Here is a 26,401-nt window from a genome sequence, read left to right on the forward strand (position 1 = left end):
AGTTCCTTTTTCAAATCGTTAATATTTCCCAGTACTTCCCTGTGGTTGATTCCTAAGATATGCTGCAGCGGACAAGAGCTCTGGAATTATGGGTAGTGGAGGAAACATGCGGGCAGGCTCTGTGATCTGTGTCCTATTCTATCTCCAGCTTGCCTTTCTATTTCTATTCTGGCTTTTAATATTTGTGACCTATTTTCTTTTTCCTCATTAATCTCTGTTTTTGAAATAGACTTCCTCCTGCCACTTACAGGAAATTATCAGGACTAATGAAAAGCACAAGAAGTATTACAATGATTAGGGAAAAGGCAATATTGTTATAAGTAGTACACTTCAAAATAATTATTTGGAAAGGACAGCACTCATTTAGAGGTATAAATTCTGGGTTGCTTATTTTTAAGTTGCTCACTAGTTTGTTGACCTATGTATGTTTTACTTGAAGAAGAAACAAGATCGTTGGTGGTGGATGTGTGCTTCTCTACTGATTGTATAATTTGATATGAGGTTTAGGTCTTAAAAGAATGTTTTCCTTTCTCTTTATCAGTACCGTCATGTTGTTTGTTAAATATACCACGGGAAGCAAATAGGAATATATAAATGTTACAGAAGAGATCCAAGTATATACAATGTGTTGAATTGGAATTGAGAATAAGTTAAATATTTAATTTTTTTAAATAACATACTTTAGAGGCTCAGTAAAGGAATTTTAAAGAAACAGTGGTATAGATATAGCAGTTAAGAGGAAGGATTAATTCAGCTAAAGCACATTACCAGAGGATAGGAAGGTCAGGATGTATCTGTGAAAGAGCTTAATAATGATAGGGAAGAAAGGGTGAGAAACAGAAAAGAAGGTGAATTATCAGAAAAGAAGTTAAAGAGGGCGATGGATATTAATCAGATTTTCAGAAAAAAACCCACAAATACTGGCGTCCATACTGATGTCAGTCATGGGCCCAAGATTTTTCAAAACCAGGTTTTTAGGGATGTACTCTGGTACACTGTGAATAAAAGGGCTTTGCAGCATGGCCCTTGTGGTCTCTGACCCTACCCTGTGGAGCGAGGTGATTAGAATTAGAAAAGTCTGTACATCGTCTTCCCGGGAGGTAATCAGCCCCTTGGGGATGCAAATAAATAGGAATTCAGAGAATCTTACTTGTATTTCCCAGAAGACCGCCATAGCTAGACCTCATATAAGGAATGGCATCTCCTATTAATGAGTCGAAGACTTTCGTTCATAGCTTATCGGACTTAGAGATGCTGAAGATGGTGATAGTGGTGGGATATGGGAGGACTAGAGAAAAGATACAGGTCAGGGAAGGCTGACATGAACGAGAGAAGGGCATTCTAGAAGTGGAGAAGTTAGAAGCATTGCATTCTGGCCCACGAATACTCACTGGTCGTACACTGTACCTTTTTTTCAGGGAACCACATTCACAGCTATAACCACCACAAAGGCCACACGGATAGGCATGACCTACACTCATCTTTAAGTGTATGTGCATTTTACAGGTGTAATTAGTATAAACTATCTCCAAAAGAGACTGTTAGCTTCTTATTTTGGAAATAAACACAGTGAGAGGGAAGAAGAAATGAAACCATCTTGTTACCATTTTTCATTGGAGCCAGTTTAGAATGAAAACAAACCCAAAACTCTTAAGCCCGGCAGCACTATTTATAACAATTTTGCTAATTTAACTCCTTTTCTTTTTGCTAAGGAGGAACAGTTGTATTTTTGTCATTAATAGAAAAGGGAACAGTGCCTAAACAGCCTATTATAAATTCTTCTGGGAAAGCATATTGCAAATAATTGAAAACAAACCTGATTCTGCGAACTTGGCAGCCAATGTATAACAGAAAACAATTCAGCCCTGGCCCCTGGATGATTGATTAAATGTTTTATTCCCTTTACCTTTCATTCACACTGTGTTTGTCAAGAGGAAAGAGAAAAGGGAATGTTGTGAAACAAAATCCACTTTAGATAAATAACTTACAGTAATGATCAGTGACCTTGTACCAGCGGTTTCTTCATTTTTCTCAAGTTTTAATGTGTCTAATATTCACAAGTCTGCATGAATTCCTGCAGAAAATGAGGCCCCGAATTTCAGCATGTCCCCACCCCCTGCCAGCTAACCAACATCACGAGCTGTATCAGAGCTTCTTTGAGGGCATGGCCCCGCGGCTTCCTGTGGTCAGTTATTAGTGTGAATCCAGCAAAGGAACAAGAACACTGTGTACTCAGTCAATCTACAGAAAACTTCATCCTCTGGTTGTGTGGGAGGAGAGGTCCCTTGGTGCACTCTGTGTCTTTGAAGGGACTAGAGATCTGTTGGTGCTGTGCAGATGTCAGGGGTATGCAGAGCCAGCAGCCTACAAACCTAGTAAATAAATGATTATGATCCACCTCTGTTACAGAACAATGGGAGGAACCTGAATGTTGGATACTGTTGACATGGTTCGTGTTTGTTATTGCTGTTGTTCAATAAAGCAGGCAAAGTTCACACTAAACCTTCTCAATGAAGCCCTTTTTAAAAACTTTGATATTGCTGAATTCTCGGTGCACATCACAGTGCGTGCTGTAAACCTGGTGACGCCAATGAAATTTTCAGCATGAGGTCAGATGTGTAGAGTCCCTTCTCACATCACATCCGTTTCTTTATCATCTTTGTCTTCTCACCAACTCCTGCCCAGATGTCAGTCGTTGTACAGCCTCCTTTTCCTGCAACCCTAGTGTTGGCACTTGGTCACCTACTGTGTCGTCAGCCCCAAAGGCCGGCATGTCGGCAGATGGAAATATAGGCCATCCCCAGAGCGACGGCCAGCACAGAGCTGGAGGAGATTTGAGCCAGGAAGTCCCTCTGATCTTTCTTTGTCTTCGTTACTTGTGCAAAATTGGATATGAATAAGAAGGTAAAATGCAGGCACATGGCCTGCTCTTGATGCGTAGTCTCCCATGGATGTCCAACATTCTTGGCATTTCCAGAATCACCTTTCCATCGTGGGAGGGAACTTTGCCACTGCTATTTATGTTGTCTGACGCCGTCCAGGTTGGTAGTAGGTAACTTCTGTAAAGGGTGCAGCATATCCTGCTTAGCAGAGAGACACAAAACCATTTGTATTATTTTTCTGACTTTCTCAAGAGTAACAACAACCACCACCTAATAGTTTTTTGTATGTGCTACGCATTTTTCTGTTTGGGTATGAATTACCTCTTTTGATTCAGCAAACAGCACGATATGCAGGTATTTTACCTTTTACATGGGAAATTGAGACACGGAGATTAAGGTGCCTAAATTCATACCAGTAGTCCGTGGCCGAGCCAGAATCTGAACTCAAGCAGTCTGTCTCCAACACACATGGTCTTAAACTGTGATTAACTATCTCAAAATACACACAAACACACATGCACACAATGACACAAAGCATCTGGCACAAGCTTAGCCTCGCCAAAACTAGAAAAGCATACATGTACAGGCATCCTTACCATCATACACACAGACTCATTGGTACTCAGGTTTAAAAACCCACTGGAATAAAACTCCCTCAGGTATGGAATGAAAAAGTTTTGTTCTGTAAAAAAAAACACCTTATTTTTTTCTTGTTTATTATTTTACTCTTTGTGCAGTGAAAAATCTTAAGATTGGAAAGGGGAAACCTATAGTTTCAAAAAACTGGGATAGAGGCCATAATTAGATAATAGAACATGTGATTTCACTTGAAAGCCTAGAAATTTGACCAACCATGTACAATTTCACTCTACAGATGACATGAGGCAAGATAAGAGTTTTAGAGAGAGAGAGAAAGAGAAGGATAGAAGAGAGAGAGGGAGAAGTAAAGATATGGATATGGAAACAACAATAAGTTAATAACATGAGCAAAAATAAGAGAGGAGAGGAAGGTGGCAAAGAAAGGAACGTTCAGAGAGTGAGCCTGCCTGTCCCTAATTTGGTGAGAGCAGGGAGTGAACAGGCAAGGATTCAAGGATGAAGGCACGTGGGCAGTCACCATAGGGACACCAGTTAGCGTGCAGATATGTTACAGATGTTAGAAATACAGAGGCAGCCTAGGGGGACATGCTCAATCCCGAGAAACGTATGTCTGTGTACAAACTCTTCCCTAACCAGAAGTATCACTTCATAATTTAAAGTCTCTCATACCTTGTTTGAGGTAGAACCTTTCTGAACATGAACCTACGTGAGAGCATCAACAGCCCCCCCCCAAATGCTGCTTTTATATAAATGGGATAAAAATCAAATTAATGTACTTTTACAGTGTTTCATTTATATATTTACAACACACACACACACACACACAAACACACACACGCACACAAACACACACACGCACACAATTGCTCTCTGGAGCCCTTGAGTCAGAGAATAAGAATGGAAGAGAGACTGAATTCTGAATTTCTTTTTCAAGCACTCGTCTAGGTTTTGTTCCAATCTAATGACACAGGATCTGGCGCAGTATTTAGACTTCCTGCTCCAAGATTTTATTTTAATTTTAAACAAGTGTTCCCACACGAGGACGGAGAACAAAACAGGAAAATGTTGCTTAAGTTTTCCTTTGTGCTCTTATTATATCTTTCAAGTGTACTGATTGTTCTGTCCTACCAATGTGGGTCACTTGTACTCTTGGTGGCTTTTTTCTGTCTGGGACTTTCTCTAACAGCTCTCCACGGTAAGGAAAAGCATGTTAGTTTCACAGATATTTATGTTTGGTATTAGCATATTCTTTTCCCCTTCTTTCTATAATTTAAGATTTTAGTACTTCCTACTTAGTAGATTTTTCTGTAAGCTGTAAATTAATTCTTTTGCGCACCAGTGAATGCTTAATCCTTAAGTACTAAATGTGTCATAACCCATTGCATTACTGTGATGTTAGTAAGACCTTGGAGGTTGTTAGTTCTTTTCTGGATAACTGATGCTTTAGACTTCAACTCTTAGACATGTTCTGGTTGTGAGCTATGCATCTGTTTACCAGGAGGACCACTACTGAGAAGGATCAATGCCAGGAAGTGTGAATCAGGTCTGAGATTGTTCTTGGCTTAGTGATCCTTTGTTCTTTACTCTTCTTCATCCCTGCCCCTTCTCGGGAGGCCGACCTCCATCTGTTCTAGTGGTGGGTCCTGAGTGGTACCCTGGAGCATATTAAGCAATCTCCCTCACAAAGTTTAAAGTGGATAAAACCAGTAGGATAAATCTGACTCAAATTAATGAAGAAAAGCCAAGAGCTGGGGACATCAAACAATATAGATAATTCCAGAGGAGCAAGAGCAGGGTAATAAAGAGAAAGTGGAATTAAAATACTAGGGTCAGTCATGGATAGGATTGAAATGCAAGTAAGGCAAATGAAAGAATGGAGGGAAGGTGCATGGGAAAGGTTCTCCTCCCAGAGGCGAGCTTCTTGTTGCTAGAAGTCTGCAAATAGTGCCTCGATGACTGACTTTTATTTGTTCAACAAGCACTTATACAACTTCCAGTCTATGAGGTAGTGTGGTGTCGGGCTGAGGAGCTCAACCAACAAAGTCAGAACTGGAACAAATCTTACCTATATGAACCTAGCCATATTGTTAAAATGCCAATATATGTTTTCTCTTGTTAAAAAAGGACATAACAGGGGTGCCTGGGTGGCTCAGTCAGTTAAGTGGCCAGCGCTTGATTTTGGCTCAGGTCATGATCTCATAGTTTGTGGGATTGAGACCTACTTCAGGCTCTAGGCTGACAGCCCGGAGCCTGCTTGAGATTTTCTCTCTCCCTCCCTGCCCCTCCCCCACTTGTGTTCGCGCTCTCTCTCTCTCTCTCTCTCTCTCAATCTCAAATTAAATAAACTTAAAAAAGGACATAATAACAACACCAACCTCAAAGGATTGTCGAAAGCTTTAAATAAGTTAATACTCTATGAATTAGTATACACACATCACATGCAAGAAGGTCTGGTATCCAGTAAGTACAAAATAGTAACTATTGTTTTTATGTTGCAAAGAAATTTCTGAACTAGCTGTGAAGTTGGAATAGATGACTAACAAAACTATTGTCTCAGTCAGTCTCTGGTGGAGGCACACCCAAAACAAAATTCGGCACAAAGCAAATGTTAGAGGAGAGTGAGAGAACTTTCCTTCTGGTGACTTTCCTTCATGGCCTGCGCTGAAGCAACTCCTCTCAGATTCTTTCCTGGCTATGAATTTCAGAAGATGTCTGGATCCCTATATAGTCTTAGCTTGACAGCACAAAGATTTAGTAATGGCATGTGCATTTGATAAAATTTAAATGAGAAGCTCCCAAAAGAGATCAAGAAAACCTATTTTGACAACTCTTCTTTTTTCCATGCAAATATTATATACTTTAGCTGGAAAAGGAAAAACACAAGTAATAAGGAATTTTTAACTTGGAGTACTCTTTAAAAATCCTTACTTGAGGGGTTTCTGGGTGACTCAATTGGTTAAGTGGCCAACTTTGGCTCAGGTCGTAATCTTGCTTTCATGGGTTCGAGTCCCACATCAGGCTCTGTGCTAACAGCTCAGAACCTGGAGCCTGCTTCGGATTCTGCTCCTCTCTCTCTGACCCTCCCCCGCTCACTCTCTGTCTCTCTCTCAAAAATAAATAAAAACATTAAAAAAATTAAAAATCATTATTTGAAAATAATCATAAATTTTAAAATAGAGGTACAATGAGCACCCGCCTGTCAAGATTCTTTTAGAGCACACATAAAAGGGTAGGGGGAATTATATTTGCACTTGGTAATAGTTTTCTTTTTTTGAAAACTTTAGGGATTTAGTTGTCATTGTTCCTTGTATACATCATGACCAGTGGGAATGATACTGAGATCTTCCATTCAGTTATGATGGATTATGGTTAACCCATCTGGGCATATTTCAGATGGAACTAACTTAAGCTTCTCTTGAACAAGTGGATTAGAAGTAAATGTTTTGCTGGTTTGGTTTGAGTTGTAGAAAGCAAGAAGACCACCAGAAGCTTTTGGAAAACAGGACCATACCAGTTTTGAAATTTTGAGAACATTGAAACTCCTAAACCATCTGAGACTTTGCTTCTATTTTTCATTTTTCTAAAAAATGTTGTCCTTTTGTGTATTGAGTAGTTACACATGAGTTAGTGCTACCACACGAAATGTGCTGTTGGTAGAAAAAAGAAGTAACTGACATAAAATGAGAGAGAGATAGACAAGACAGAGAGGTGTTCTTTGACCAGTAGAGAAGCTATGCAAACCTTTGGAGGGCAATATTTTAACTAATTTAACTAGGAGAGAAGAAAAGTAAAAACATGACAAATACTCTTTGAAGAGAACTGGTTTTAGTATTATGCTACAATTTATTAATGACTACTATTTTAACAGTGAAGAATCTGTTTAAATAGTTCATGGAAGGTAAAGATGTCATCCAGAAATGACAAATGCAAGAATTATAATTATGAAAAAAAAGAAAAAAGGAAGAAGGAGAAAGAGAAGGAGAAAAACAGGAGAAAAGCAATTTAAATTTCAGGGGCGGTTGGAACCAAGTCAGTGTCAAAAGCAAAATATTGTCTTACAGGATAATGGAAGATCCATTAAGACTAGGCTTAAGGATAGAATAGTCAATGATACAGTCATATTTAAATAGTTCATTAAGACAATGTTTCCCGGTATTGAAATGTGTTAGTTAAGGAAGTTAAAGTCATACACAGTCCTTGACATTTTATATATTAAAATATTACTTTTCATGTAGCTCAGTAGTCACAAGCCATGGAAGAGTAGTTTTGGTTAGGCTTGTAAACTTCTAATGATGATGGGATACTTATTAAGGACCTTCCAAACTAAGTCAGTGCATTGTACTATGTATGAAAAAAATCTTTCTAGTTCTGTTAAGTAAGAATGTTGAGGCATCTGAAGGGAAGTACACCTTTCTACACATATACTCCATTATTTTTCTATTCAGCTTAAGTATTTTTTATTGTTGTTGATTTATCTAAATAATACGACTACAGAGATACTCCTATGTCTTTTTAGGAACTTGAACTGTTGCAGTTCTAGTGAGATTTATTCAATTATGGTAAGCGAAATTCATGCTAAAATTCTTGATGTACATCCAATAATTGGATTTAAAAATACAGGTAAAATATGTACAAAATCAATTTAATTTTAATTTAATTTTAATATAATTTATTGTCAAAGTGGTTTCCATACAACACCCAGTACTCATCCCAACAAGTGCCCTCCTCAATGCCCATCACCCACTTTCCCCTCTCCTCCAGCCCCATCAACCCTCAGTTTGTTCTCAGTATCCAAGCATCTCTTATGGTTTGCCTCCCTTCCTCTCTGTAGCTTTTTTTTCCCCCTTCACCTTCCCCATGGTCTTCTGTTAAGTTTCTCCAGATGCACATATGAGTGAAAACATATGGTATCTGTCTTTCTCTGACTGATTTATTTCACTTAGCATAATACCCTTCAGTTCCATCAGTGTTGTTGCAAATGGCCAGATTCCATTCTTTCTCATTGCCAAGTAGTATTCCATTGTATATATAAACCATTGTATATATTATCCATTTGTCAGTTGATGGACATTTAGGCTCTTTCCATAATTTGGCTATTGTTGAAAGTGCTGCTATAAACATTGGAGTGCATATGCCCTTACGCATCATCACTGCTGTATCCCTTGGGTAAATTCCTAGCAGTGCTATTGTTGGGTCATAGGGTGATTCTATTTTTAATTTTACAAAATCAATTTTAAAATGACATACATAATCCATGATTTGTAAATGAGGAAAGGGTTAGCTGGTTGGAGGTTCTATCATAGTCTCTAATATTTGGGCACAGATATTGATTTATTCTTTCAGTAAATAATTATTGAGAATCTACTATGTACTACTCACTATGTTAAGCCCTGGGACTATATTGGAAATAAGACAAAGTTCCCATTCTCATTGAACTTATAGTCTATTAACAGATACAACACAAGCAAGTAAACAGGCTGTGATAATAGGGGAGAGTCACGGGAGCTCAGAGAATTCACAAGAGGAGCTCCTACACAGGACACAGAGGTGTTCATGGTAGAAAGAATTGGCATCAGCGCTGAGACATGAATGATACATAAAGTATATCTGTGCAAACGGGGAGCAGTGGGGAGACAGACAAGGTGTTTGGAAAAGGAGCCCAGAGATGAGATAGACCACAGCACAAAATGAGAAGTGAAAAATGACTCAGTGATTTGGAATATAGTAAGTAGCCAATAAATATTTTTGAATGAATGATTGGCTAAATGAATGAATGAGAAATACTGAAGTGTGAAGAGGTGGACCAGAGATAAACTTTGTAAGCATGTGTTTTAAGCCTTCATAGTACTTCATTTCCTGGATGCACAAATGAGCAATGATTGACTTAACAAAAACAATCATTAAAATGCCAGCTATTAGTTGGAACAAATAACAAAATATGGGGAAAAGGAAACTGGAACGAGGACTTCAATAAACTGTGTTTGATAATACTAGAAAAAATGGACTGAAAAAAGGTTAAATTCATAGTATCGCATTTCCTCATTAAGGCCCTAAAGATTCTTGATAGGAAAATCTCCAGTATGAAATGTTTAGATATTTTATTAACTGGTGTTATAAATGATATATTATGTCACATTATTCTTTGTTTGGTGTATTTTTATTACCCAGGCCTTAATTTTCATATACTCATAAATGTTCACATTTTTAAGTCTTTAAAAATAATGCATTGATTTGAAAGGGTTTAACAAATTGCAATAAAAAATTTTTTGATAAGGTAAGGAAGGTTATTTCTTAATAACTATTCAGTTACATCTAACAAAACTAAACAATCCATAAAGATGATTATATATTTTAGCAAAAAAACACTTCTTCTAGAAATAAGGCACTATGTCACTGTCAATTAACCTTATTGATTGTTCTTGCAAGTCCATAGAGTTTAAGGAATCTGTTCTATAATTTTAATATAATTTATTGTTTTTTATGAACTCTTTTGTAAATAATAGTACTTCAAATTTATGGGTTGGACACTGAGATAGCCAGAATACAATTTGCATAAAAAACTAACCAGGGACGTCTGGACGGTTCAGTTGGTTAAGCGTCCGACTTCAGCTCAGGTCACGTTCTCACCGCGTCTCAGTTCAAGCCCCACGTTGGGCTCTGTGCTGACAGCTCAGAGCCTGGAGCCTGCTTCGAATTTTGTGTCACCCTCTCGCTCTGCCCCTCCCCCGCTTGTGCTCTACCTCTCTTTCTCTCAAGAATAAATACACATTTTTTTAAAAAATTAAAAAAGAAAAGAAAAGAAAAATCTACACAATGGGAAAGGTCCGCTTTGCTCTGCTGACAACATAGGGTTGAGTAGATCTTAAGTTCACATACATGTCTCATGACTCAGAAAACATATTTATTAGTTCTTCCCAGCTGAGAATAGCCTGTTAAGTGAAACCCTGGTATAAAAGAGAATAACGTTAACTAATGTTTAACCAGTAAAAATAAATGCAGTAGACTTTGATTTAAGAAAATCATGAATCAAAGCTGTTAATTTCCTAATTTTCTCAAAATCAACTTAACTCAAAATGCTTGGGTAGACCATGATACAGGGGATTACTGACTTTAATTTCATTTTGTGGAAATATTTGCACACTCAAAGATTTACTCATCTAATATTAAGAAAATTTCATTAATTTATGAAATTGCTTTTGAGGTAGAAAGCTAGTTGAATTTGCTAAATACTTAGGATTTACTTAAGTAGCATTTATTCAGAAATTTATACTTAACACTTAAGTTTTGCTAGATGCTGTCCTACATGCTGGGGATTATTTCAGTTAAGTAAACAGATAAAAATTCCTGAACTCTTGGGATTTATGATCCAGAGAGGGGAGAGAAATAATCATTATGGTAAATAAGCAAATCATCTTCATGTTATGGTAGAAGAAAAGTACTATGGACAACATTGAAGCAGGTAGCAAGAAGAGTAAATGCCAGGATGAAATTTGCACTGTAATTAGAGAGTCACCGAGAAGACCTCATCTAAGCAAGGTTGGAAAGAGATGAGAAAGTGAGCATTGCAGTATCTGGGAAGAGAACATTCCAGGCAAGGGAACCCCAAGTACGAAGTTCCAAAGGCCAAATCCTATCTGGCATGTTCTAGCAAAGATGGCAGTCTAGCTGGAGTATTGTGAGTAGAGAAAGAGCAGGAAAGGAGTTCTTGAAGTTACTGTTTTCTTTGTCAGTGTTTTGAGGTACAAATGGCATTGGGATCATTTGAGTTCATTGTAAAGATTTTGGCTTTTATTGATGGTGAAATAGAAAGGCATTGGAAGGTTTTAAGGAAAATAATGACAGGAGTGGAACTATGTTTTCAAAGGAATTTTTAGAGAGCTCCCTGAAACAGATGCAGAGCTCAAGAGAATATGCAAGATAGTTGTTGAAGCGCCAAGCATAGAGGAGAGACTAAGAACGTTTGCTCCCATTCAGGAAATGACAACTTGGGTGCAGTCTGCTCACGATGAATATGATTATGGCGCAGGGCTTGCGCTGGGAATGGGCCTCTTTTGCTGTGGCTCACCCTCTTTCGGATAGTTGCTGGCCACTTTTCACTTCTTGCATATAATCTGCTGAAGAGGACTCTCTGCAGAAATTCCTGAAGGACATCTGGCTAACAGAAGTAAAGAAATCATGGACTAACATGCAGCATAGTGAGAGTAGGCTTTGGTGTACAGTATTTAAATTTTTTTAAACATTTATTTATTTTTGACAGAGAGAGAGAGAGAGAGACAGAGCATGAGCAGGGGAGGGGCAGAGAGAGAGGGAGACACAGAATCCGAAGCAGGCTCCAGGCTCCTATCTGTCAGCACAGAGCCCGATGGGAGTCGGACGCTCAACCGACCAAGCCACCCAGGCGCCCCTGGTGTACAGTATTTTAAATCATTAATATTAAACTTGCGATTTTTGTTTTCAGAAGATACAAAGAATAAGTTCATGGACACATTTACTAAAAACTTGAAACAACCATAACAAACAAATAAACAAATAGCTGCTATGGTTGCAAATACATTCTAGAGTGGTGAGAGTGGTAGGAGCGAGCACTGCTGGGAAGTTCCTGCGGTGCCTGAGGGGGAGTCTACACCAAGAGGGCTTTAGGGGAGGTGGTGAGAAGTGCTTGGGTGCTGGATAGATTTTGAGGGTAAAGCTAAGAAGATTGTAGACAAATTGGATGCCGGAACACAGAAAACAAAAGCAGTCAAGCGGGACTCCCAAGTTGTTGGTCCTGGGTAGCTGTAAAGCTGAAATTATTTAGTGAAGTTGGGAAGACTGAGGAATGAAGAGCAGGAGCTCAGTGTGAGATATAAGGTTGAGACACCTATTTGGGAGCCACATCAGTATATCCAGAAGGCAGTTGGATTCTGCATCCTGACCTTCAGAGGAGAGGTTAGGCCTGAAGATACAGGTGTGGGAGACTTCAGTATAGATGGTATGTATGTACATATGCACATATGTATTTTTTGCCACGGGATGTGTTTTACTTTCATTAATCATATATATAATTATACAAATATTATATAGAATTATTATATAATCCTATAATTAGAGATGGCATTTACATTGGTGAGCTTTGATGGGATCATCACATGAGTAAGTGTGGATAGAAGAGCGGTGGCCAAAGACTGGGCACTGTACTACTCCAATATTAGAAAGTCAGGGAGAAGAGAAGGTAGGAAACAGTGAGGGAGATTGAGAAAGGTAGTGGGAGAGGTAGGAAGAAGACCAGGACAGTGTGGTGTCCAGAACATGGGAGTCATCAGTTGTTTTAAAAGCTGCAAACGGATCAAGTATGGTGAGGACTGAAGAGTGATCATTTGGGGGTTTCTGTTGACCACCTGGAGCCAGAACCAGAACCTTTGCTCTGTGCCGGAAACACAGTGACAAATTATTGCTATATCCCCTTTTCCTAAGCTTCCCACAGCTTACCCCTTCCTCCAAATATATGCCTTTTTTTTCCTCACAGGACAAAATAAAAGTGATTAGGCTCATTTTTCAAAGTTATTGAAATCTTATTCTCCCTCTCTAAATTATTATATTAAGCATGATTGGATTTAAGAGGTTCCCCCGAGTCTCAGCCACCCATTTATATACAAATTCTTTGACCACAGCTATAGATAGCTAATCTCATCCAGCACCCATGGACTTTATTGCTCTATCTCCTGGGATCACCTCACTTTCAAGTTGTTGTACTTATTTCATTGGCACACTTAAAGACTAGTAATAAAAATGGGATTTTAAGGGTACCTGGGTGGCACAGTTGGTTGAGTTTCCAACTCTTTTTTTTTTTTTTTTAATTTTTTTTTTTCAACGTTTTTTATTTTTTTTTTGGGACAGAGACAGACAGAGCATGAACGGGGGAGGGGCAGAGAGAGGGAGACACAGAATCGGAAACAGGCTCCAGGCTCTGAGCCATCAGCCCAGAGCCCGACGCGGGGCTCGAACTAACGGACCGCGAGATCGTGACCTGGCTGAAGTCGGACGCTTAACCGACTGCGCCACCCAGGCGCCCCGAGTTTCCAACTCTTGATTTTGGCTCAGGTCATGATCCCAAGTTCATAGGATCAAGCCCTACGTTGGGCTCTGTGTTGAGTGTGGAGCTTGCTTAAGATTCTCTCTCTCACCATTTGCCCCCTCTCTCCTGCTTGCCCTCTCTCTCACTCTCTCTCAAATAAAAAATACGAAAGAAAATGGGATTTTAAAATATATGAAGAGAGTACTACTCATTTCAAAGTTTCTGATAATTGTTAATCATCTTTAACGATAATTCCCCCACCTATCCAGTCAGTCAATAAACTTGTATCATTGGGGAACATATTAGGATTGTAGTTCTTCCAGAAATCTAAAACAACTGTAGTAATATAAATAGAAAAAACATAATAATAAGGGACAAGTATCCATACTGGAATTGATTAATTGCTGCAAAAAACTATTTTTAAGTTATATTCTAATCATAAAGGCAAAAACACTATCAAACCACAGAGGTCTTATCTATCCATCTGCAAAGGAGATGTGATTTAAAGAGTATGCTTACACTAATAAGAACAGAATTAATTTAGATGGGTAGAGTATAATATTGATTTAGACATTTGGTCATAAAGATATTTCTCATTTTTTTTTTAAATTTTTATTTATCTGTGCAAACTAATTTCGAAGAAGAGTATAATTTTAAAATCTAGAAAGCCGGCTGTTAATCAGGTTGATATTTTCAGTTGGAATGAATTCCTCTGACAGCATGAACATACAGTCTCCAACATGTCTGTAATGGAAATCATTTCAGAAGATACCAGACTGCCACAGGCTTCCCACGGCCTCGCAGCAAGACAGCGGTGGTCTTAAGGACTGACACTTTTCATCTTTTTGAAGATAGACACCCTCCAGTTGTCGCCCCACAGGAGATCAGGAAGTATGCTAAGCTTTCCAGTGGACTTGGAATTACACAGCAAAGTGCCAGTGGAAATATCCTATCTAATATTATGATTTATTTTGAAGGAGAGTGGGAAAAAAAATGATAGAAGGAAGCTGCACACAACATGGCCAAACAGCTGGCTGGTTTTATGTCCCAGAAACAGCTTGGGACTAACTATACTCACAAGATCTCTTGGCAGAGTGGCTTGATGAAAATACCGAAGCTGTGAGGAGAAATGTTCTTTTGCCGAATCCTTTATGTTGCTATCATATGGTTTATTAACCTAAATGAGAGCATGTGCACCATTTTTTAAATTCCTGTATGTTTAAATGAGGAACTGACTGATTCCATATACAGTACAAATATGGTTCCCATAGCATTAACACCAAATAAAATTTAATAATTTTAATCCTGGACATGTGGTGATTTTCTCTTTTATTTCAAGGAGCACTTTTAGAAGCAATGAAAAGAGTTTGATAAGATACAAATTTAAGCATGAATTCAAGGGCACTGGTGATTTTTTGGATGCCAGAATCTCTAAGGGTAACTAATTTTCATTGCTTCATGTGTCTATTTATTCATTCTTTACACTTAATTGATAACATTCATAAGTCACACAGACAACTTAATTTTAAACGTATTGCTGGCTCACCTGCTAGGTGCCAGAACTGTGGAATATACAAGACCTACTTAAATCTTTTAGAATTTCCTACATTAGAGGGAGAGTATTCAGTATTTGAGATTCAGTGTTTTAGAAGATTTTGCATTCTATCAGCCTCAAATGTGTTGATTCAGTGAATTTATTCTCTACTAAGTATCGAAGGTAGACTCAAATAGCTAGGACATTTCATATTTTTCTCATGAGCCATTTTGAATTTATTCTTTGTGGCATCAGAATTAGTTTCTCATCCAGAGTTTGCTATATTTATTTTTCTAGTGATTCGGTAGTTTATTGGCAGTCAGTTTGTAAAAGCTCTCGGGGATTATCTAAATGCAGGATGTTAGGAATGGAAACATATCATTGCCTCTCCTGTCAAAAAAACATAATTAACACACATGATTTATCATCTTGCAAAAGTGGATGAAAACTCCTGTGGGTGACCCCAAGTCACAGTTTCCCAGTGGATGTACAGACTGTTGTGTTCTGGGACAACCCTCAGACCAGCACAGACTCTTCTCACTTCCCAGTCTTCTTAGCCTCCTGTGTATGTGTGTGTATGTGTGTGTGCATGTGTGTGTGTGCGTGCATGTGTGTGTGTGTGTGTGTGTGTGTGTTTTCTGTCCAAAACCTATGAGTCAATTTCAAGTTTCTTGAATAATTTCTATTTGATTTATTGTATAGGGAATAATAATGCATTTACAAAGTACAGAAAACGTGAAGTACTATACTTCTTGAGTATATTGAGAGTTTCTTCATTTCTTTGTATGGTGCACATAATTCATTATATAGATGCAGAACTTATTTAACCAGTCGTACATTATCGATGGTAATTAGATTGTTTGCAGTCTTTTGCTATTACAATAAAATGCCATATAAAATTAATATATTTATATAAATATATATATATATAATATATGTAGGATATTTTCCCATAAGTGGAATTTCTAGGTCAAAACTCTAGGCTTTTGTAGTGTTGATAGTTATTCCTGAATTCACCTTCATAGTGGTCTGTGCCATTTACACTCACACCTGTAAGTGTTTGAGAATGCCTGTATCTCTTTAGTCTTGCCATCAGAGAGTATTAAACGTATTTTTAGGTTTCAACAACATGAAAAAATTGGAAAAGTTTTTTGTTGTGTTTTAAATTAGCTGCTGTTATTATGAGTGAAGTTCATTGACTTATCGAAAGCTTAACAGCCAGTAATATTTCCTTTTCTTGGAATAGTCCTTTACATCTTTTGGGTTTTTGTGTTAGTTGTTGATCTTTCTTTCTTGCTGATTTACAGAAGCTCTTCAGATATTAGGGAAATCATTTTTTTATCTGTAATAGGAGTACTTTTGGTTTTGTCAGTTTTCCCTCATTAGAATTCTCTATCCCGAGATCCCTGTGAGAGAATGTGGGCTTTGTGCACCTTTAGAAGGTATTCTTTGCTAATTTCTCCAATTTTTATATGACTAGATTTTGTTTTTTCTGGTGTCAATTGTGCTAATTGTTTTCCTAAAAAATTTACTGTTCCATCCAGGTTTTAATGTATTTTCATAGAGTGTATTTTTCATAGACTATGTTAAATCTTTGGTAATTTTTTCTCTGTCTGATCTATCAATTTCTAAAAAAAAAATAACAAAAAAAACAACCTATTGAAATCTCTCACTGTGACTGTAGATTTGTCTAGTTTCCTTGTAATGTGTCGATTTTCACTGTATATATTTTAAGGCTGTATAATTAGATAGTTTCAATTTTAGAATTACTTTAAGTTCCTGATGGGTTCCTGTTTTATCCGATATTTTGTAACTTTTTTTTAAATCAAGTTTTCTGGTTTCCTACTATATACCAGATTCTGAAATAATTTTAGCACATAATAAGTTTCAGAAAAAAATGATCGACTTAAGATTTTATGGAAATCCTAGGAAAATCAAGTAGATGCCATGCCTTGGAACAAAAGAAAATGGGGAATCACAGTATATAGAGAACACTTAAAATATAAACAAATGAATTGCTTATACAAGTATTAAAAGGTCCGTAAACTTCCTCAATTACTTTACTAGATTCCAGGGAGTAAGTATGAACCTGTGTCTGCCTAATTGAGAGAAGTGAAGCTTAATTTTATTCTTCTGAGAAAAATCAGAGAAAGCCAGATATTTTATTTTTGGTAACTTTCCTTGTTAAATCATTTCCCATATTGTGTAGATACACATCTCTTTGATCAATGGGAGACCAAGTGCCGATGACCCTTCTCCTGAACTGCTGGAATTCACCTCCGCTCGCTATATTCGCCTGAGATTTCAGAGAATCCGCACCCTGAATGCTGACTTGATGATGTTTGCTCACAAAGACCCAAGAGAAATTGACCCGATTGTCACACGAAGAGTAAGTTATGAGGAATCGTATTGCAGCCTGTAAATGATATTTTTTACTGTTAATCAATTAATTTTTAAATAATTTAACAAGGTATCTTTAATATTGATTTGTAGGAGTGGTTTGTTGCTAGACTAAAATTCAGCATAACCATCCTTGGTTCAAATCCAAACTCTGTCACTTATTAGATATGTAACATTTATCAAACTCTTAACATTATTAACCTTTCATTTCCTCATTTGTAAAATGGAGATTATAATACCTAGTTCGTAATCTGATTTTCAAAGACTAAATTAGTTTTGTCATTTTAGGTATCTGTTCTACTATTATAATTGGCCCTGGGGAACTATTGTAGGAAGTGCAGTGGCTTTGAAACATTTTTGGCCACAACCCACACTAAGAACTAAATTTTATATCACAACTCAGTCCGCACACACACACATGCACATGCACATACACATTACAATATATCTGACACTTTAATGTGAATAGAATTAGCTGGTGGTATTATGGAAATGCAGATTCTGATTCAGTAGGTCTAGGGCAGAGTTGAGAAAGAATAATTCTAGCAAGTTCTTAGGTGATGTGAGTGTTGCTGTTCTGTGGACCATTTTGCCCATTCAAATAATTTAACTTTATGTTTCATTGAGTCACAAGCTATAGTTTAAAAAAACACTACTGTAGGGGAAAACAGATTGTTTACACTGTTTTATTTTCTTTTATAAACAGAACATCAGAAAAACAACAACAACAGAAATGACGGCATCCCTTTTAATAGCTCTTTGAAAACAGGAGCTCACAGAAAGGCTGTTTTCCAGTGTTAAGCTGGAATGTGTGGATTATGACATACGTGATCAGTCCAGATCCTATGAGTAATAATTGTGTTTCCTCCTACCTACTCCTTACCACATTCACTGGTTTATGTCGCACTCCTTATAGGTGGCTACACAACTAGGACATTATTACCAATTCAGCTCTAAGTCCATAAAGAAAATCCATGCTCACAGAATATCTACTACATGACTGGAGGTGAAGGTGGAAATAGGATTGTAGAGGGAAAGTAAGATGGTAAGACACAGCACTTAGTTCTAGAATGATGCACTTAGTTCTAAAAGGCCTGACTATTGCCACAAGTTACAAATTGCTGACCCAGCACACTAAATATTGAACGGCAGCACTTTTCACAGTTCATGAATACCCCTCATATATATTTTCTTCTCATTACTTAACTTACACCTCACCACTCCATCATCACAGAAATAACTTTTAAAGTTTGATTATCCCCATACAACACATGTTGGATGTTTTAGTGCCCTGTACTTTCTAAACATGAAACAATTTTCCCTTGCATAATATTGCAGCATATTGTAAATTATCTTATGCAGAAGTAATCATTATTTTTCTGCAACGTGTAGATTCTTTGCTTGTTTAAAAAATCATGTTTAATTATAATTTTGGCATGACTTGAAAATATACAGTGAGGAAGACTGAGTAATTCTGAAGCGAAATTTAATCTTTTCCGACAGTATATCTAACAGAGAAAAAAAATCAATGTAAATAAATATGTTCCTTTTATCATCTTTTGCAGAAGGCAGAGTGGGGGTTGGGAGGCACATCTATTATTTATAACTTCATTGTGCAAGAGCCTTTAAAATAGTGCAGTAAAATGCAACATATAAATAAGCCCTTTGAAAGTACTCAAGTTCAGTAAACACTACGTATAAATTTAAATATATAAAAATAGGATATTGAATTTCAGCTCCTCTTCATGACTCAAAAGTGAAGCACTATGCGTTTATATTTAAAAACAGATTTCTTAGTTTTAAAAGCATCTACAAAAGTACTGTATCAGCTTTCTGAGCAAATATCCCTGTTCATATCTGTATTATTAAGTGATGAAGTTAGTGAGAAGCAGACTTTTACATTACCTAAACCTCTAGCAAGTTTTATTTCAAGGTCAAGGTCTAGGTATATGAAGTAATAGAAGTAACAAAAATATTATAAAGGATACTCTATGTAAACAACAAAAACAAAGAGAAAAAGAAAAAAAGTAAATGGAAAAATGGAATTTGTAGTTAGGAAACTCAGATTTGTGTTTACCTACTTATTCTTGCTGGGTTCTTTTAATGTGAATGATTGGAATAGTAGGACCATCTACCACTGAGATAGTTACCTAGATTCTATAAGATAATGTGAAATACTCTCACAATTGTGAAATGTTATATGCATATTAGTTAAAAATTTTAAATAGCCTAGTACTATAGTTATAAATTATCTTTAAAAATAGCCAGGTAGATTAAAACAATTAAAAACATAGACTTATATTAATTTCAGATAAGAAAGTAATCACATGGACGTTTTAACATAATAATGAAAAAAGCAAATGTTGCACTCATAGAAATTACTCCTTAAAGTTTGTTAAATCAATCCTGTAGTTCATTACCTTCTATTTCATCTTAATGTGGTTAAGACATATTTTGTTCTGAGCATGATTTCCTCTAAGTATGTTGAGTTTCTTCAAATCCGTCAAGTAAAACAGTCCACATGTGACTAATGATCACCGAGTTTCCTATTATGGCAATAAGGGAGATTTTCTTTCACAAAACTACATAAACCCATTTTTATAAGGAATTATTGTAATTACCACCTCCCCCCCAACCCTGGCATAACAACTTGCTGTCAAATAATAAATACTCCAGCATAGACTTTGTATGTCTGTGGGAAAGAAATTTTTTAAATGGCCGCCAAACATAAATGAAAGGCATTCTTTCTCTGGGTTATGATAACAGTTACTTGATACCTTTTGTGAGCCCTCTGTCCTTCTCTCTTGCTTCCAACGAAAGATAAAAGCAGAAAGTCAAGTTTTTAAGTGAATGTTCCCTTTTGTTACTTACACCTTGCAGTCAGCTTAACAGGATTTCTCCCTGGATTGCTTTTTTGCAGTATTACTACTCGGTCAAGGATATTTCGGTCGGAGGGATGTGCATCTGCTACGGTCATGCCAGGGCTTGTCCACTTGATCCAGTGACAAATGTATGTATATTTATAGGATGCTTAGCAAAATGAAACTCTCAACTGTAAAATGCTTGATGAGACACTTTGCCGATAGGGATGCTGTGAATGGGAGTCAGGTCCCCACTTAGGCGGTGTAACAGAGAGTCATCCCAGGGTGAAATCGAGCCGGCAGTTAGGATGATAGACTTTGAAGTCAGCCATCACAGTATCAAAAAACAGATTAGTTTTTTTTCCCAAAAAGTCTCCAAAACTGGTCTATCTATTTTGAAACCTCTCTAGCTATGACAGCCTGCTGTATGATTTAGATTTAAAGAACGCCTGCCATCAATCAACCAGACCATTTCTTTTAAAGGTTTTCATCAAAAAAATTAATGCAAACATGAAAACTGCGCATGGAAGTAAATATGAATGGCCGTGGAACAGGGGGCTAAGGTGGGGCAGGAGCAATACAGAGAGGGATTGAAGAACGTATTCAAGAGTGTGATGGAACTGCCAAGTCAGAAAATGCTAGAATGCTCTTGGCTTGGATTTTTCATTAATGCCAATGTATTAAGTAAGTACAACCTCAAAAGATGAATGAACATCTATTTTTCTCGGCCATAAGCTGGCGAAAGGCAAAATCATCTATTATATATTATATGGAAGAAACATATAGAGTAGTAAGATCAGTGAACATAGTTACCTATGTATAGTTTTTTTTCTTCTAAAACTGTAATACAAATGGTATTTCTCTCAAAGCTGGTTTTCTACTGCATCATAGTGTTACTTGCTAGGGAAGGTTCAAATGCCCTGGCATATTTTTCTGGCAAGGTTGTGGTACGGCTTTTCTGCAGGTGTGGGTGTTGTCGATCATGTGAACTGATGAGCAGTGTTTCCTAAGCTGTGTGAGCCCACAAGGCAGCCTTACAGGACCAGTTCCACATGATGCATTGAGACTGTACTCAGAACACACACAGTAAGGAGATTCAGTCCTGGGACATTAGATTTCTATGATGCCCTTGGATGCCTATGAACCTATTCTCCTCTTCCCACACCCCCCAAATGTTAACAGTACTTTGCATCCCAAACCAGAAAACCTGCAGATCTCAGGAATCATAGAAGGGGTTTTAGTCTTCAAGACCATTCTCAATTGGGCCTCTCTGCTCTCTTCTAAACCTAAGCCCAGTGATTCCAGTACTAGCCTGAACCTCCTTAGGCTGGTGTTGATCAAATATATCCACTCCCAAGTCTGGCACCTCTTTCCAGACTGACATGAGTTTCACATTTTGGTACATGGTCTCAAAGTTTTCTTTTCTCTTCTTTCTATCTTTTGGGAAAAACCCTTCATTTATGGCTCTCAAAATTATTAAAATTATGCTTTGCCCCCAATTTCTGACCAGAAATCCCGCTGTGAATGTGAGCATAATACATGTGGGGATAGCTGTGATCAGTGCTGTCCAGGATTCCATCAGAAACCTTGGAGAGCTGGCACTTTTCTGACTAAAACTGAATGCGAAGGTATGTTCCTGAGAATTCAGCAATTTATGTGGTTCTTCCTTTTCTGGTATGCAGGTAATATAAACATGTGGTGATTTTAGGTAAGTGCCTGTTTCCAGTTTAGATATTTTATCTAGGGCAATAGCTGGTAGGCTCCTTTACCCTGCTGTTTTAGTTCCTCAGTTTTTGTTTGTTTGTTTGTTTGTTTGTTTGTTTAATTTGACGAAACTTACCAAATGCCTATGACTTTACCACTGTGTGGACATAATGAGAAATAGATAAAAGCATAGTAAAAGCATAGTGTACACTTACCATCATCAGGATAGATCTCTAGCTTATCCACACACATATACACACCCCTCCGTGACTGACCTTGAACAATGTGGAGGTTAGGAAGCTGACACCCCACAACCAAAAATTTTTGTATAACTGAATCTCCAGAAACTTAATCATGAATAGCCTACTTGATCAGAAACCTTACCAATAACACAATTAACACATATTTGGTATGGTATATGTATTATATACTCCCTTCTTACAATATTATCTAACCTGTTCTTAATTTTTTTTTTTGTATTTCTAGGCTATATGGCTCATTTGTGAATATTTTCAAATTGTCACACATTTCCAAAAAAAAATTCCAATATATTTAACTGAAAAAAATACACATATAAGTAGACCCGTGCAGTTCAAATCCGTATTGTTCAAGGGTCAACTATGTACACACACACACACACACACACACACACACATACACATGCACACACACAAACACACACACACACTCCTCAAAATGCAAATAAGCATTCAGCAAAACCTACAGTCTATGGGGACTAGTTTTCTAAATGTGTTTATATGTTTACAAAATGATTCTGGAACCAGTATAGCTCCAGCTTTTTCTGCCTTCTTCCTTTGTAGCTCCCCGCCCTAGTAAATAGCTTTTGAATACCAATCATCTAGTAAATGGAGAAAAACCAAAGGGGAGAGATTATACCTTACTGGTTAGACCTATATTATTACCTAAACAAAACAAAACAAAACAAAACAAAACCACTCTGGTTCATTAGTTACACCTCTTAAAGGGTGATGTTTGGGTGCAGTAGCTGGGAAGAATATGAGAATAAAAGGTAACAGAGAAGACAAGGAAACAAATTCATAGAAATAGAATATTTATTTTAATAGTAATAATAAATATTTTAAATGTATGGTTTCTCATTAATAACAGTATAAAATACTAGAATTAGAAATGGCACCAGTGATAATCATTAGCATAAACTATGCTGTAGCAATTATGGGACAGTGACAACCAAGAAAAAAGCCAGTAATGAAAAATAGTAAAACTGGCTGTGCAAACATGTGTCAACAAATATTCATTAATACTTTAATATTATCACTTTTGAAGGTAACCCATATGTCTAGGTTTTATTCAGAAGGGAAATACCCAAGAACTGTAACACATGACTTTTAGCCTAATACTGCCAACTGGCCCGTGACAGGGATGCTAGAGAAACCTGTGTTTCTGGAAATCTGCACAGGCCAAGATGGGACCTAAAAACAAAGTCTTGTGCTGAGCTATAAATCTAAACCATCCATGAAGCCCAATTCAATTGAATTCAAATATTAATATCTTAGTGAGCCCTAATCACATGTTTTCAGTTCCATAGGTATACAACGCCCCCCCAAACAGGCTTGGTAGACCTTTAAGCTAATACCAACTTTGTATTTTTATAGAAAAAAAAAACTTTACCATAATGTATCATGTATAAGACATAGTAGGTCCTTAAAACTATTGAATCATAGTAAACTTTAATCATAAAATTCCCTAACCATAAAATTTTAAGATTCTGCATATACTATCCATGTCGAGTCCCTCCATTTTCTGTACTCGCCTTTTTTTGCATTTTGATTTGTGTCGCCCTGCTTGTGAAGATATTTTGGTTTAGAAATCACCCATCTTTACTGAATTATATCTGCAGAAACGTGCCACCACCACTCACTGTGGTAAAAGGGGCATCCTGTGGCCCAGCCATTGTTTACTTCATATATCTCCTCCCCCATTCCTTGACAATCCCTTGGATTCTCCACATCTTCTCCCAGTGAGAGCAGACATTCATCCCTAAGAGTGAATTTAAGTGAAATACCACTCATAGTCTCAAACTTCTTTAAATTTAATCATGTTCCTCTTCTGTTGGTGGAATAAAAGCAATCACAAGAAGGGATAGCATGGGAGAGGGTTTCTTCCTGTTGCCCCTGACATTCTCTTGCACAGTTATAACTACATAATGTTAGATGGTTCTGTAAAATCCTTTACCCCTCCCCACTTGTGTATACATGTTTAAACAAGAAAACAAAAAGTGTAGCTTAAATTTGGTAGCAGCAGGGATGGACAAAGCAACACAAAAGCAGATTGCCACTTGTTACATTTTTTAAATAGTGGCTGTCTGAAACAATAACCTTTTTCTTGTGGGACAGATGGGAGGTGGTATTTCCAAGCTTAAAGAAATGTTTCTCTTTTTTCCCCACAAATTAACAATAGGAGTCCAAATCACAAAACCTCGCATAGATACTGTGTTTTTGGTAATGTGTGCGTTCCTAAAAGCTGATATGAAAAATTTTCTTTTCCAAGTTGAACCGTGCTCCAATCACCTTAATATGCAGAAAAATCCTTCGGTAACATGACAAATCCTTCTAAAAGATGAATAATTACCTACTAATTCATTCGAGTTTGATTTGGATTTTCATCAATCTGGCTCATTTGAAGCAGGATATATCTTTAGAGAGCAAAGTATATTTCTTCCATTGCTAAGCCTGTACTAAAGACTGTTTCCATCACGTGTCTTGGATGTTCTGTGAAATAGCAAACTGCTGATCGCAGAGTGAAAAATTGCTCTTTGTGAGTAGGTACTATCCACATTCTCTGAGGCTATAAATGGGGAGCTGCACAGGTGGGGGGCCATTTAAACAGCAACCAGGGCTGTAGGCAGAGGGCCCTTGCTGCATGGCATGTGAAAAGAAGGACTCCCAAACATCAGTGTTTTACCTACACTGGCTCATGTTTATAAATGCTAAATCTAAATGACGTGAGAATCGATTTCCATTCCTCCATATTTCCCTCTACTTACACTGGAAGCAGAATCTTGACCGTTTCTTCCAATATATTGTTACAACAGGATTTGTAAGAATTCTTGTGTATTGTCTGAAAGATATAAAACTGCTTATAATGCCTAGTGATTTATATTTATGACTATAGTTTCCCTATAATAAAGTTTGAAAACTTTCCATCAGTATGGCAAGAAAACTCTGTTCTAAATCAAGAGTCAACAGACTGGGGAAGGTATTTGCTACAAACATGACAAGGATATAATATTCTTACCATATTAAGGCAGCTTCTATAGAATAAGAAAGAAGAAAATTCAATACAGCGGTTAAAAATGGGCAACGATTAGAACAGGGATTCCTCAGGAAGAGACTTATAACCCTACAGAGGTTATCCCACTTATTCATAATTAAAGAAGTACCAATAAAAACAATGAAAATACTCTTTTTAACTCATCAAAGTGTTCATTTATTCGCTCAACAAATACTCAAATGTTTACTATGTCCAGGAACTGACCTAAGAGGGTTGATTGTACGTAGTGTTGGTAAGGCTATGGTTAAACTGTTTATCATGTATGTTGAACAGAGAGTAATTTGGCAGCATTTTTGGAGGGACATTTTTCAAGTTAATTGAAGTTAAAATTGGCCTAGAAATGATACTTGTAGGCACTTAGTCTATAGATGTAGCCACTTGGCCATACAGAGAACATCATGATTCTGTCATTAGTACACAATTGCTACTGCTACTAACATTTATGCAGCTGAGTATTTCCTATGGCTCAGGCATTCCAACAGGTGTTTTGCTTTATCACAACAACCCTAAGAGGGAAGCACTAAAATAACACCAAGATTTCAATTTTCTCTTCAGAGTCACTCAACTGACAAATGGGAAGCAGTCTGACACAAGAACTCCCCACTTCTCCCTGACTTCTTTGTTCTCCCAGGATGTACTCAGTGTTACTTATCACAGAGAAATCTGGAAACAGTGTAACTGCCCATTAATAGGGATCTGATAAGCATCCCATTCAAGAAGTATCCTGTGCAGCCTTGGGGAAAACATGCTAATAGAGAAAGAGCTATGGTATTTAGTGTTAGTAAAATTTGGAAATAGTTCAGAACAGTATATAAATGTTTCCCGTGTGGAAAAAAAAATAAAGGATTGAGTTATGTGCCCCACACATGAGCCTGCATACACACATATACTGCCCCCCCCCATCCCACCAAACACACATATATGTGGAAATCCATGCAGGAACACCAAAGAAATTCAGGATCTGAGGAAGGAGATTCTGCATAAGATATCTTTTTCCCTAGTTCACATCCTAAAATAAATTTTACCCATCTTATAAAGCCTTACCCAGTCTTTC

The 26,401-nt window shown here is 37.2% G+C and overlaps 1 protein-coding gene across 1 annotated transcript in view; it reads left to right on the forward strand.

Moving 5' to 3' along the window:
* Nucleotides 1–26,401, forward strand: part of LAMA2 (laminin subunit alpha 2) — a 613,971-nt gene that overhangs the window by 225,096 nt on the left and 362,474 nt on the right. The window contains exons 5-7 of the mRNA XM_049652971.1: nucleotides 17,280–17,459; nucleotides 20,391–20,480; nucleotides 21,842–21,959. Of these exons, the coding sequence (XP_049508928.1) occupies nucleotides 17,280–17,459; nucleotides 20,391–20,480; nucleotides 21,842–21,959 (388 nt within the window). The remainder of the gene's footprint in view (nucleotides 1–17,279; nucleotides 17,460–20,390; nucleotides 20,481–21,841; nucleotides 21,960–26,401) is intronic.

This window comes from Panthera uncia (genome assembly GCF_023721935.1).
Source record: "Panthera uncia isolate 11264 chromosome B2 unlocalized genomic scaffold, Puncia_PCG_1.0 HiC_scaffold_24, whole genome shotgun sequence".
Taxonomy (NCBI): Eukaryota; Metazoa; Chordata; class Mammalia; order Carnivora; family Felidae; genus Panthera; species Panthera uncia.